This window comes from Palaemon carinicauda, chromosome 14 (assembly GCF_036898095.1).
Source record: "Palaemon carinicauda isolate YSFRI2023 chromosome 14, ASM3689809v2, whole genome shotgun sequence".
In the NCBI taxonomy this organism is placed as follows: Eukaryota; Metazoa; Arthropoda; class Malacostraca; order Decapoda; family Palaemonidae; genus Palaemon; species Palaemon carinicauda.
In genome coordinates this window covers 122,535,617-122,549,038 of record NC_090738.1, presented here as the reverse complement: position 1 = coordinate 122,549,038, position 13,422 = coordinate 122,535,617, and the positions used below count along the sequence as shown (strand labels likewise).

The 13,422-nt window shown below is 34.2% G+C and overlaps 1 protein-coding gene across 9 annotated transcripts in view; it reads right to left on the bottom strand.

Annotated features, from left to right (window-relative positions):
- Nucleotides 1–1,663: 1,663 nt before the first annotated feature.
- Nucleotides 1,664–13,422, bottom strand: part of LOC137653713 (DNA-binding protein P3A2-like) — a 76,397-nt gene continuing 64,638 nt past the window's right edge. For 8 of the 9 annotated variants that reach the window (XM_068387307.1, XM_068387306.1, XM_068387309.1 and 5 more), the window contains 2 exons: nt 9,601–9,839; nt 1,664–3,235 (listed from right to left, as the gene is read on the bottom strand). In XM_068387307.1, coding sequence (XP_068243408.1) covers nt 3,191–3,235; nt 9,601–9,839 — 284 coding nt within the window. In that variant the 3' untranslated portion in view covers nt 1,664–3,190. Of the gene's footprint in view, nt 3,236–5,695; nt 5,892–9,600; nt 9,840–13,422 lie in introns of all 9 variants that reach the window. The other variant, XR_011046536.1, reaches the window with a different exon arrangement.

Here is a 13,422-nt window from a genome sequence, read left to right as displayed (position 1 = left end):
TTACTATACTTCATGAATTTACAAGTCTGACTAACAGCTGCCTTGGCAACTGTACAAAACTCACCAGTATAAAATTACAAGAAGGTACTAGTGATTATGCTGAAAATCATTAAAAATTGGATGTTTGACAGGTTCTTTCCCCCCCCCAAATAAAATTTAATTCAAACATTTTAAATAAAAAGTATTTGTACCACCAATAGACTTCAGTAAAATGGAAAAGTGCTACATTTGTTTAGAAGTTTTTTCTGCTATGAATATTATGAAAGAATACTCTATTCAAGCATTTTATAGAAGTAAATACTGTCATTAAATAATGGACCAATTTTTTCAATATGCGTCAACAACTTATACTTAAGACGGGTACTTTCCACTCTAGGGTATCTAATTCTTTCATAATTAAAAAATAAATAACAACACTATTCATTACCAATAATGGATGAGCTTAAAAGAGGCAAAGCAATTAACAAAACTACAACGTAATAAATAAATATTTTCTCACCGAGTCTACCAAAAGAACTCCTTACAACACATACTGTTGCATTGAACATACACAACATTGAGCAACTCCTATAGTACACATGACATATACAAAGCAAACTATATTACATCCACCGTTGGGAAAAGGAGGGAAATAAATACTTTACATAAGAGGACACATTTACATCTTAAATTACACAAACACTCATGGTACACGCACTCAAAGATATTCCCCTATACTCGTCCAGTAGATTTTGTCCAGAATATAATACTTTATTCTTTTAATATACTGTACACAAGAAAAGGAGTGATTCACTTTACAGTATCATTATACTGTACATTATATGGAAGAAAATAAATTAACGCAAAAAATGTAGAAAAATCTAGTTTATGGAATATGAAGAAAGATCATTAGATAACAGTCAAAGATGAATCCAAAGTGTAAATACAAAAATAAAGCATGATCACCAAGAAACATGATAATTTTTGAAAAATACAATAAATATAAGTGATGTATCTGATAATGGTTACAAAAACACTAAATAAAATAAAGGAAACAATATCTGTAACCACGTATCTTAAATCACGTCATCACACGCAAATGTAAATAAGTAGATAAGATGGACAATAAAAAAATGCAACGCACTTTTTCTTTAAGGTCATCATCAATCATTGCTCGGCAGATTGGATTCAACAGAGCTAAAGTGTACTGTAGATAGATACGACAGAAAAGATAATGTAAAGTACTCGAAAGGCCTATGATTTCCTTTCAAGGTAAAAGCCTAAGATTATTCAGCCAGTAAAGAGGAGTGGCAGTATCACAAGATCACTTTGGGGATGGATAGCTGATAGTGTTCCAGGAGAACTAATCTAGATTAATATTAGATTGAACAGCAGGCTGTACACCAAAATTTTAAAATATGTTCCTGGTTCCATCAGTAAAGAAGTTCCTAATCCCTGAGCCAGAACCAGTGCATATAGAGATGGACGATTCTTTTGTCCATAATGTCAAGGTTGAATGGCCTGCAAAGTCTCCCAACTTACATACATACATATACCATGGCACTTCCCCCAATTTTGGGGGGTAGCCGACATCAACAAAGAAACAAAAACAAAAAGGGGACCTCTACTCTCTACGTTCCTCCCAGCCTAACAAGGGACTCAACCGAGTTCAGCTGGTACTGCAAAGTCTCCCAACTTGAACCCAATAAATCTGGCTTATATTGTCAACAAATTGGATGGTAGCCAAATAAAAACCAAACAGGACCTAATCAGACAAGCCAATAAGGGACTCTCTCTGTATTAGGTGTCAAGATATCAATACTTGTGTACAACACATACGGTCTACATCTAGAGATAGGACGATTTAATTGATAAGATAAAGAGAGACTTCTTTGATGCTTCGTGTATATTGCTTACTTTTAATGTAAATGTTGTGTTGGTTTCATGAACTTGCAATAAAGTTACCAATTAACACTTTATAAGTTTTTTCTCCAAAAAATACTTGGAAAGTGGTGAAATTATTTTGAGTGCGTGTACATCAATGATGCATTTCAAAAATAATGATGAGTGCTTCTCTGATCTATTATTGGCTGAATAGTTCAACAGTAAAGCTGTTACACTTAACAGACCGGATTAACAATCTGTAATATAATGGGGTTTGAGCCACAGGGCAAAAGTCAATAAAAAATATAAGAAACAAAATATCTTTGTGAAGAGAAAAACACACAATGCATAATTATGCCTTCCTATTTTAAAGTAGAAATGTACAGCGACTCCAAGATAAATGGAGTCAATTCTCAAAAAATCAGAGATAAATGATCTACAATGATTACAAAGAGGTAGTTTTCAGAGGCTTTTTCATATTTATAAAATCAATGGTCCAAAAAAATGAAATAGTTTGTTTTATACATATTAATTGAAGAGGATTTCTTTTTTGGCTAAATATTTTATATAAAGCTCTGAAAAATGAAATTATCCCACGTAATTGAAGTACATTTTCTACGAGTAATAAAGATAGACATAATTCTTCATGCATTTTCAAGAACTTCACAGACAGAAGTAGAGGGAAAAATTATACCTGCTTTTGAATAAGCTTAAAATTTACTCTTTCATATACGAATCAAATATAGAATATACAATTCTTTCATTTTCATAATACAGTACATATATTCTTGAGGATTCATCAGAATGTAAACCACACCAATAACCTTTAAAATTACATAGGAGAGATACAACAACTTTCATGACTAAATTCCCCTGACCAGTGCAAACCATTTCGAATAGTCTACGAAAATAATTTTTCTTTCCTCGAGTGAGGAAAACAAACCGGTATTGGTATGAAGACAATGATTATGATGATGATGGGGATGATAATTATAGTGACATTTAGTGGCAGCAGCTTAAGTCTCCATATCAGGTATGGTTTCATTCTGCTCAATAGAGCAAAATCTGGAAAAAGAAAATGTTAACTAGAAGTAATAGTTGGGGCAGTCAAGAACCAGCTGGATCATTCCGACTCAACCATTAAAGAAAGAGAGAAAAAATAATAACCCACAGCTATAACTTTGTATTCCAGATATCACACACTTATTCTTTGGTGAAAAGCTGAGATAGGCAGAAAGACAAACATGAACGGGAAACGGTAAGACCAACCGTTACTGAAAGTTTAGAAGGAATTACGGTCCCCCAATATCATAAGACCAAAGCCGCCTCATTCTTTATCCACCATGTCTACACTTCCGTCATCATCATCATCCTGAAAATAAAAACAAACATGGTTTAAATTATTCCCCAAAACTGAAATACAGTACATCAACCTTACAAGAGAGCACTGACAAAATAAAGGATTTGTTTAGGACTATAATCAACAATCTTGTGTAAGATAGGCAGCTATAAATAATTACTCCAAGTTTTAGGCTCCCAAAAGATTGTGCTGGAAAATGTTATTTCTATATATTTTTTTATTGTACCCCTTTTTGGAAAGGATAAATATGACAAAATATTGTGCTCAACATTCAGATCATATAAATTATAGCATTTTGAATTTTTTATAATTTTGTTAAAACACCATTTACAATACACAAAGTTGACAATACAGTATATTCATTAGTAGTTACAGGTCACTGAAATAATGATAAAATTAATTTGATTATGCATTGCCTTCTAAATTTAATCTATATTTTATATTCAGTAAACAAATTCTGGTGGCAGAAAAATACAGATGAGAAAGAATGGAAGAAAGAAAAAGACTGAAAAGATGTTTGTATCTCCATAAAACCCTAAAAGCAGCTCTTTAATTATGAATGATTGCTAAAAATTGTTTCGAATACCCTCAGATCCCAAATACAAGATGTGTAACTCTTCCATTCTATGAGTGAAAGAATATCACAAATAGTCTAGGAATTTTTCAGTTTGCACTTACTAAAATAGGTTTTCACTAACTGCATCGCGTAACTTACCGTTTATGGACAATTTGTTTGTTTTTCTTTACTCTTACATTCAGTTGTGACAAGTAACCTAATTAGTCGATTATTTTTTCCTTTTCCCTTCCTTTAAAAAGTTACTACTTAAGACAATTTTGCAAGCTCTCCCACATTAACAACAGTTCCTCCTACTCAATTGAAATTTCTGCATTCTCTTGATGCTCCTCCTTATTCCGCTTCAATGCTATTGTCTTTTCAATAGTAGAGTTTTCGTTAATCCTATCACCTAACTGCTTCTCATCAATCAAGATATACAGATAACTTTAGATTAAAAACATATTGCTGTTGATTCGCCAATGGCAGCACCAGTTACACACTGTTTAATGCTTTGAAATGCTCTTTATTGCAGTGCAAACGTAAAGTTTTTGCAGTCGGTTGCATGCATAATCTTTTCCTTTTTCTTACCAGCTTTTTCATTCACCTTGTGGCCTTGGTACGATACTGTTAGCTTTACAATGCAGCACAAAATGTCTGTATGATGAACAATAGTGACCATAACTCAACAAAGAACATATGGTCACAACTGTACAAAAAAAGCAATTCCAAAGATGAGCACGAGATGATGATTCTACTAGTGCTGCTGGGAGGCTGGGCTAATACAAAAACAAAATGATGGTATAAAAAGCCCATGAACACTGTGCAAAAGTCCACAAAAAAATACACATACGGAGGGAAATTTTTTGTTCATAGACCGATACAATGCTCGTACGCCAATATTAAGTTGTATGCTCGTAAACGGATTTGTTCCTATTCAATTACTTGTAATCTAAGGTATTACTGTAGGTGCACTTCTAATGTAATGAACTTTTTATTATCAAGTTTTTCATTTGACTAGAATCTAATTCTCTACAAGCTTCTGTCACTAAATTTTTAATAAGAAAGAATATAGCTTTCCTGGAGAGAGGAATGTTGGAATGTATTATAATAATAATAATAATAATAATAATAATAATAATAATAAAAACAAGGGGGATTGAACTTTTGAGAGAGCAGCACATCGGTATGTACATACTGTACTAAGTTGCAGCCACAGACAAAAGTGGCTTACTCTGTGACAGGCTGGTGGGTGGGGGTTTCCCCTCACATAACGTCATTATCAACTACCCTGTTAATGATTCACAGGCCATTCTAGCTCCACTAAAGTTATCTCTATTTTAAAGGACAAAATGTTCCTATACAAGTGTGAACAAACTCAATTGATTGAATAAGGGATATTTATGATATAATTTTAAAAGGTTCCTAAAACACTTCTAGTCACATAAAATTAATTCTAAGAGGTGGGATGTTAATAACAACCTTGACAGCTGACCATATCACAGACAACTCGCTTTGAAAACAGATACTGCACATTATTGGGTAAAGAAAACTAGTTTGTTTTATTAGAAGATATTGCACCAAATTCTACACAGACAATGGTATGGTTCTAGCAGAATAAATATAATGTGGGCCTTTGTAAGTTAACTGATCTGTTGTATGTTGCTTAAATGTTTAGGGGTATATGCAAAGATTTTGTTTAGATAATACAGTGTATAGGTATATAAAAGTATGCACTTTATTCATAATCCAAGGGGGAGGAAACACTGGTATTGGAGGAATAGTTATGTTCATATTTATCGACTCAGATATTCTGTTAGCTAAATAGAACTGTACTGTATTTGGAAAAAGTGGTGTATGATGGTTTTAAGAATAATGTCATTTGGTTTAAAGAGCTCTTCAGTTGGAGCACCACTTGCCTGAATTTTTATCGTATTTGTATGGTTACTAGGTCACGATGAATGGAGATTGGAGGATCATCACTTCAACTTGTTCAGATCTATTTTGGAAAGGACTTCAATACTCCAGTGCAGTTTCTGAGTCCTTCAGTGTGACTAGGATCTAAGGTTTTTAAAACTCCATCTCATATTCAGCCATATATTTGGCTTCCATAGTCTAGAATAGATAGAACAGTTGTTTTGTATAGTAACATTAGGGTTGATCTGTTGACTCTCCAAGTTGCAAGTGATAGCTCTTTTTCGTCATGTTAAATACCTTTTTGCTCTTGGATTTTGTGCATGCAATGTGGGCTTTCTGGTTTGTGTAAGTTAAAGCTTAAAAATGTGATTTCTAAAATTTGGCTGATAGGTATTAGTTTTTCATTTTTAGTTTAAAATCTTCAATTATCTTTATTATTTTTTAGGTTTGTAAGAAAATTGGGAGCCTACTGATGAGGCCCAAGTATCTACTTTCTTTACAGAAATATTAAGAACATGTTTGTCATAGGTAAGAAACTGTAAAATATTGCATAAATAAGCCATATTTAATTCCATCTGGTAATTGATTTATATTTGTATATTGTATTAAGGAATATGGCATTTTACAATCTATCTTTCAGAAAAAACATTATCTTTCCGGTCTGTTTCAATGTTTTTTTATATACTGTACTGTAAATAAAGACAATTTCCTTGAAAAACACTAACACATTTCTTCAATTAACCATATCTTCAGGTAGTGTCAAACACCTTTAGAATGTCAAAAAAAATATTGCTAGTTACTTCTTCCCACTCTAATTTTCTCTGAACATGCTCTTTCTAAGACATTATGGATCATGTTTTGATTGACTTTTTTATGTAATCTACAAGGGGTTGGCCTAACTATAGATTCTCTTATAAGTATTTTTAATTTACAATTTTTTTCATCATTTCATATACACAACTTGTTAAACTTACTGATCTAAAGTTTGATGGGTAGGGGTATTTTTTATAGTATTACTATTGCTGTGATGATGGCATTTTGCCATTCATTTAGAAACAATTGCTTTATCCAAAGCTCGTCATAAAACTGTGAGCTAGATGTTCAATTAATTAAAGATTGAAATTATTTTGACCTGGAGCGGAGCTACTACAGCAAGAAAGAGCAACTAATTCTTCCATTGTGAATCATTTATTGCTTTGATTCTTCTGATGTTTCAAAGTTAATTATCACAGAAAAGATTCGGTTTATGTTCATGGAAATATGTAAAAATGTTGCTCATTCCTTTTATACTGCAAGTCAATTGATTACATTAGATATTGCTAGTGGAGTATGAAATCTTTGTTCATTATATGGTAAAACAAGTATTGATGTCTTGAGCATACATAAGATTGAATTCATGAATTTTGGGAGAGAAGGATATCCACAATGGGACCTGGAATGCTATTCAGCACCGTGTAATAGGAGGCAAATCTACAATTGCATTATGAAGAAAAAATTCAGACGGAGAGTAAGATTGCAAAAAAGTGGGAAAAGAGGTATAGTAAAAGGCCATAAAGGGGGTGCAGTTGGGGGCAGCAAGGACAGTGCAAAGACCTTTTAAAAGTAACACCTGTCGTATACTGTTTGATGAGCACTATGGATTAACCCCTTACAGAGGTTCATGTTTGATCCATAAATCATTTGAAATTCTTATCAAATGTCTTTCATCGGTGTATACTGTCGGTTGTATTAGAAATATACTGTAGTTTCCATTAAATAATTCTTCTCTTGTTATTTCCTTCCTAAACTTTGGTATATAATACATGTACTTGATTTTATATGGTCTTTAACGTTTTAATACAAATGGTTAAATTTACAATGTTATAAATTTTGTTTTTGGAAGATTTTAATAGGTTGCCCAGTCTTCCTTTTAATTTGTAAATTTATGGCCAAGTCTGCTATTGACAAATTTCCCTTAGTTGTTATTGTGTAATTTTACTAGTCTAAAACATCAGTAATGTAATTTGTAATGTATTTGTTAGTTTCAATATATCTTAAGAAGGCTTTTGGCAGAATTTTTCACTTAAAAAGGGGGGCTGAGAAAGTAAAAATTAATTTTGGGGGAGAGTGTTTTGAGGTCAAAATCATTTTCTTGTAAAGACATGAACGATGAACCCAGTACAACATAAAAATACAAAAGAAATAGTCTTCCCTACTTTAAGGCCTGTGTTTTAACATGCAAAGCACAAATTCAAGGTGTAAAAGGGAGACCAATGGGTTCAGGCTCTATTGAACCCATCACAACAACTCAATGCTGAAAATCATCTGGTAACCAGTGACAACTCGTCACCAAGAACTGATACTAATGCAAAATTTCACATTTCACTTGCTCTTTTTAACATTAAGCTATAATTTGCCATTTCTAATGCAAAATTTGTAGTTTTGACTCACATTGGTTGGAGATTTTTTATGGTTAAGAAATTTGGTGTAAAATTTGGTGCGTTTGCATTGTAAGAAATATGTGAATACTGTACTAAACACGCGGATGACCAGAATTGACTGTGTATCACAATGAAGCCTAGTTTTAATTTTATGAGGATTTTATTTCTCTGATGAGTTACCTGTATAAAATAACGAAAAATACTATCAGCAATCTATTTGATATTCACAGGTGATCCAATGTGACAGTTGGTGTCACCCAACACAATCAGCAACTGAACATCTCTTGCCCATTGAAGTAATCTATCATGGCATTATTTTAACAGGATACAATACACTAAATGTAATATATCTTATTAAAAAAAAAAAAAAAAAAAAAAATTACAGGTTGAAAATCTAACAAAATAAACAGTGCCATGGCTGAACTCATTGGAACAATCACAAATATTTTGTAAGAAGTCTAAATATGTAAGAGAAGAAAAGTTTCTTCCATTTTTGGCATATATGTTTCAAATAATTGCACTTTTTGACAGAAAATGTCACATTCCATTTTCCTGGAAACAAAAATAAATAATGACTCATTTGCCAGTAGATCTGTTTCAAACTGTATGTTAAGGGTTTTGACCACATAGTTTTGAGACTGATAGTACAAGATAATATCTTTTTTTTTTCTTTATCTTTCTATATCAGAGTAATATTTCTTAAACTTTGCTGAAGTAGCCATTTACTGTAAATCAAATGGGGTTGACAGTATTTTAAAACTTTTTGGTGATTTTAACAGAAGTATGAAAGGAAAGTGTAAAAATACATTCCGTCTGTCTTGTTTCTTCAGTCATTTATACACATTTTAGTTTCCCACTATAATTTATTTTGATAACACTGTGGATTATTTTGGAATGATTGTATTTTATGACCTTAGGAGATATTTTTACATAGTGCTGTACAGTAAATGTGAAATGAGTGTAAATTACTTCCATCATTCCCTTTATCTCTTGTATTTTCAATTCTCTCTCATCCCCCATTTTCATGTATATTTATGGTTACTGAAATACACAAAATACATGTACACATGTATACTGTATAAAAAAAGGATGAAACTGCATAGCTATTTAGCGAAGATTAGGGAAAAGAGGCACCTGTGCCATTACATATGTAATTTGTCATTTTCTGGGGAGGGTGATGATGAATTATTGAGGATAATATTTAAAAATCTCAAAACCTGGTCTACTGTACTCGACTTATAGGGGGAGAAGATCGAGTGGGAGGCAGAGAATTAGATGCCGAGATAAGGTGAAGGATGAATGGAGAGAAGAGTTTTGTTAGAAGAGGATGCTTTTGAGAGAAGGTAACCGACCCTTTAATATAGGGATAAAAGTGGGAAAGACGACTTATAAAGCCAAACATGTTAAAAATAAATCTAATGAAAAACAAAAACCACTACACAAAAATGTAAAAATACAGTTGGGATCTTTTAAAAGAAAAAACTTGCCTGCACAGGTCCTCCCCCTGAGGAGATGATTGTCGATGCATCTAATGAAGCGTTGAGACCCGCTGAAACCTCCACATTTTCTAGACCTGGTTCAATCTTTGGAACTTGCACTATTGGTGTGACAACCTGCAGTGGCTGTCCATCGGCTCCTTGGATATTAGCTACTACAGTTTGGTAGACAGGTAACGGTACAGTGATCATCCCTGACACTGGATACGAACCGGACACATTAACAGGAACTGTGGAGTAAAACATTTAAAATATGAGTAAAGGTAAAAAGCCTTAAATTAAAATTAATTCTTTCTAAATAATATGTTTAGACACAGAATAGACCTTTTATTTATCTTATATAACTCATGATATGACTGGTTGCCTAAGAATTAGGATCTGTCTTGAAAGAATTAAGAGCCAATGTCATTCTCTACGAGTAGAGTCCAATATCCTTCCTTGTTCATTGTTGTGATAAAGCTATGGGATTGAGAGGCCACTCTTACTACAATGTGTGAATAAAACAAACCTCTTGAAACATTTTCAAGTTTTTTAAATTTGAATATGACAAACCTTTTGCTCTATGGTAATATGAAACAGTTTTAGAAACCAAGCCACATATTATGATTATGATGATGATGATGATTATTATTACTATCATTATTATTTTTATTACTACTACTACTCCTACTTGCTAAACTACAACCCTAGTTGGAAAAGCAGGATGCTATACACCCAAGGGCTCCAACAGGGAAAATAGCCCAGTGAGGAAAGGAAATAAGGAAATAAACTACAAGTTCAAGAACAATGACAACATTGAAATAAATTTTTCATACATAATTTATAAAAACTTCAAAATAACAAGAAGAGAAATAAGATAGAATAGTGTGTACAAATATACCCTCAAACAAGAGAACTCTAACCCATGACAGTGGAAGACCATGGTACAGAGGCTGTGGTACTACCCAAGACTGGAGAACAAAGGTTTGATTTTGGAGTGTCCTTCTAAAGAGCTGCTTACCATAGCTAAAGAACCTCTTCTACTCTTACCAAGAGGAAAGTAGACATTGAACAATTACAGAACAGAAGTTAACCTTCAGTGAAGAAGAATTGTTTGGTAATTTCGGCATTGTCAAGTGTATGAGGAAAGAGAAGTGTGTAAAGAATATGCCAGACTATTCTGTGTATGTGTAGGCAAATTAGAAATGAGCCATAACCAGAGAGAAAGATCCAATGTAATACTGTCTGGGTAGTCAAAGAACCCAATAACTCTCTAACGGTAGTATCTTAACGGGTGGCTGGTGTAACATATTTTAGTGATGTAAAACTTTTTCAGCATTTTGACACCTTGGGGATTCAAAAAGTTTGACATTAAAAATTTTAAAGAATCTGCCTGTCTGAGATATATTAAACTATCATAAAATGTACTACTATTATTATTCAACAGTATAAGTTAACTACTATGCTCTAAACTGAAATAATTTTTCATTATAGGCAATTTCACCAAACCACCAATTCAAATGCCAATACTCATAGATGGACTGCATGATTTGCTCTTATGAATAAAGGGGAAAAACCTATTTTGGAGGAGGTGCTATGTGGTTTCCAATGACCCCTGTGAAAGACTGGAACAAGTAATTCAATACATCATAAATACCAAAGAAATATTACTATGTCATCATCGCATAGCTGAAAGAAGCTATACTACAGGTGGGGCCAGTCTATTTCTGCCATCCATATTTCCATCACTTCATCCAGTGAGGAATCTTTGAATACGATTAAAATAAATAACAGGAACCATATTTTGGTTATCACTACTTTCATTTTGAATAGTATTAACATTAATTGGATTTTGGTAGAATGCAGCGACAATTGAGTAATGTGCCGACAATTAAGCAAGTCAATGTTTTGATTTCTGAATTGTATGGCCATTGCTGTAGCCTCCATATTTAAAGACTGTGATGCCAAAAAGATTGTAGTGGCCCAGTCTCTATTGATATAACTATTGTTAGGATTGTGACTGCTGCATCTACTGGCAAAAGTGAAGGACTAGATTCCTCAGGAACATAGAATTGTCTCAGCGTAGAGATCGCTGGGGGTAAGATCCTCATTGTATGGCTTGCTTGAAATGTGTTCATCTACTCTCTATTGCCTTTCTAACATGGAGAGCTGCACTGTCTATTGTGTCTAATGACTCCTCAGCAAACGGAGGGGTGATCCTGCTCCGAGGAAGGTTGAAGAGGTCTATTAACTTTCCGTTCTGGACCTAGTACCAAGCTTGGGTGGTACTCTGGAGATTCTTCCTGGACGAGGGCTTCTGTTGGGTGAAGAAGCAGAAATTTGTACCTCTGACGAGCTAGCCCATTCACGTCATGAAGGCCAACAGACTGAAGAGTCCTTGGACTGCTTGACACAATATGACAAGTCTAGGCGAAGGACTTCTATAAGAGCTCACCCATGAAGTTCCTGAGGTCTCTCTCTCTCTCTCTCTCTCTCTCTCCCTATAGGATTCCGTATCCTGAAGATCATGTGAAGAACGTTCTCTGTTCTTTTGACGAATTCTGGGCTCCCCTCTCTCAGGTGACCAAAGCATGTCTAGCTGATCGTACCCTAACAAGTGACTACAGGTAGGCATATCTGCAGCCATCCAGAGAGCGCGCATGCTCACAGGAGGGCACAAAAGTCCTTGACTTTTCATTAATCAAAGGATATATATGTGAGCTCGACTGAATGCAAGCAGTAGTGCACGCTTGCAGAGGGGGAAGATTATAGCATGTACAATTTAGAGATTGCATGCAATCAGGAGTGTGTGTTTGTGAGTGACCAGATAAATGTTTGCACTTTTTTATTGCATTAAGGCATTCTAGAAGTGTAAGGCACGTGCGTGAATAGGAGAGTGCGAGATATGAAGTCCCAGGGAATGGTGAATACCCCTTAATTGGTACACAAGCGTTGAAGAATGTGCTCCAACAGGAGAGCAAGCACATTGTGAACAGAAGGTTGTGCCTTCACAGAAGGTCATGCATGTACAGTGAACCCTCGTTTATCGCGGTAGATAGGTTCCAGACCCGGCCGCGATAGGTGAAAATCCGCGAAGTAGTGACACCATATTTACCTATTCATTTAACATGTATATTCAGACTTTTAAAACCTTCCCTTGTACGTAGTACTGTTAACAAACTACCCTTTAATGTACATAACACTTAATGCATGTACTACAGTACCCTAAACTAAAACAGACACAAATATTAAAGGCGATTTTAAATCATGCGTTTCCTAAACACGCCAAAAAGCACGATAAAAAATGGCAACCAATGTTTTGTTTACGTTTCTCTGATCATAATGAAGAAACAAATGCATTTACTGTACACATCTGTGTATAGGTTAGTTTTTGCATCGATTATATTGATTATTCAGTACAGTATGTTGATTTTGTTATTACCAATATGTATATATATATATGGGTTATGAAAAAAATCCGCGAAGTGGTGAATCCGCAATGGTCGAACCGCGAAGTAGCGAGGGTTCACTGTATAGGTGAAAGTTCATAATCTAATAAGCGCGAATCCACAAGAAAGCGTGCATGCCCGAACAAATGAATAAACACTAGAAGGGGGAGAGCATTGAAAGGAGAATTTTCGAGTTCAGAAGAATTTATGGTAAATGGAGATCGTAAGCACGAAAAGTAGCGCTCACAATCCGTAGATTGTGCACAAACAGATAAGCATGCCTTCATGCAAAAAGGCGGGACATGAAGATCCAAAGAGTGCGTACTAAAGAGGAGTGCAAGAGAGTAAAGTAGTACTTAGATGGAATCAGTAGATGTGCACCATT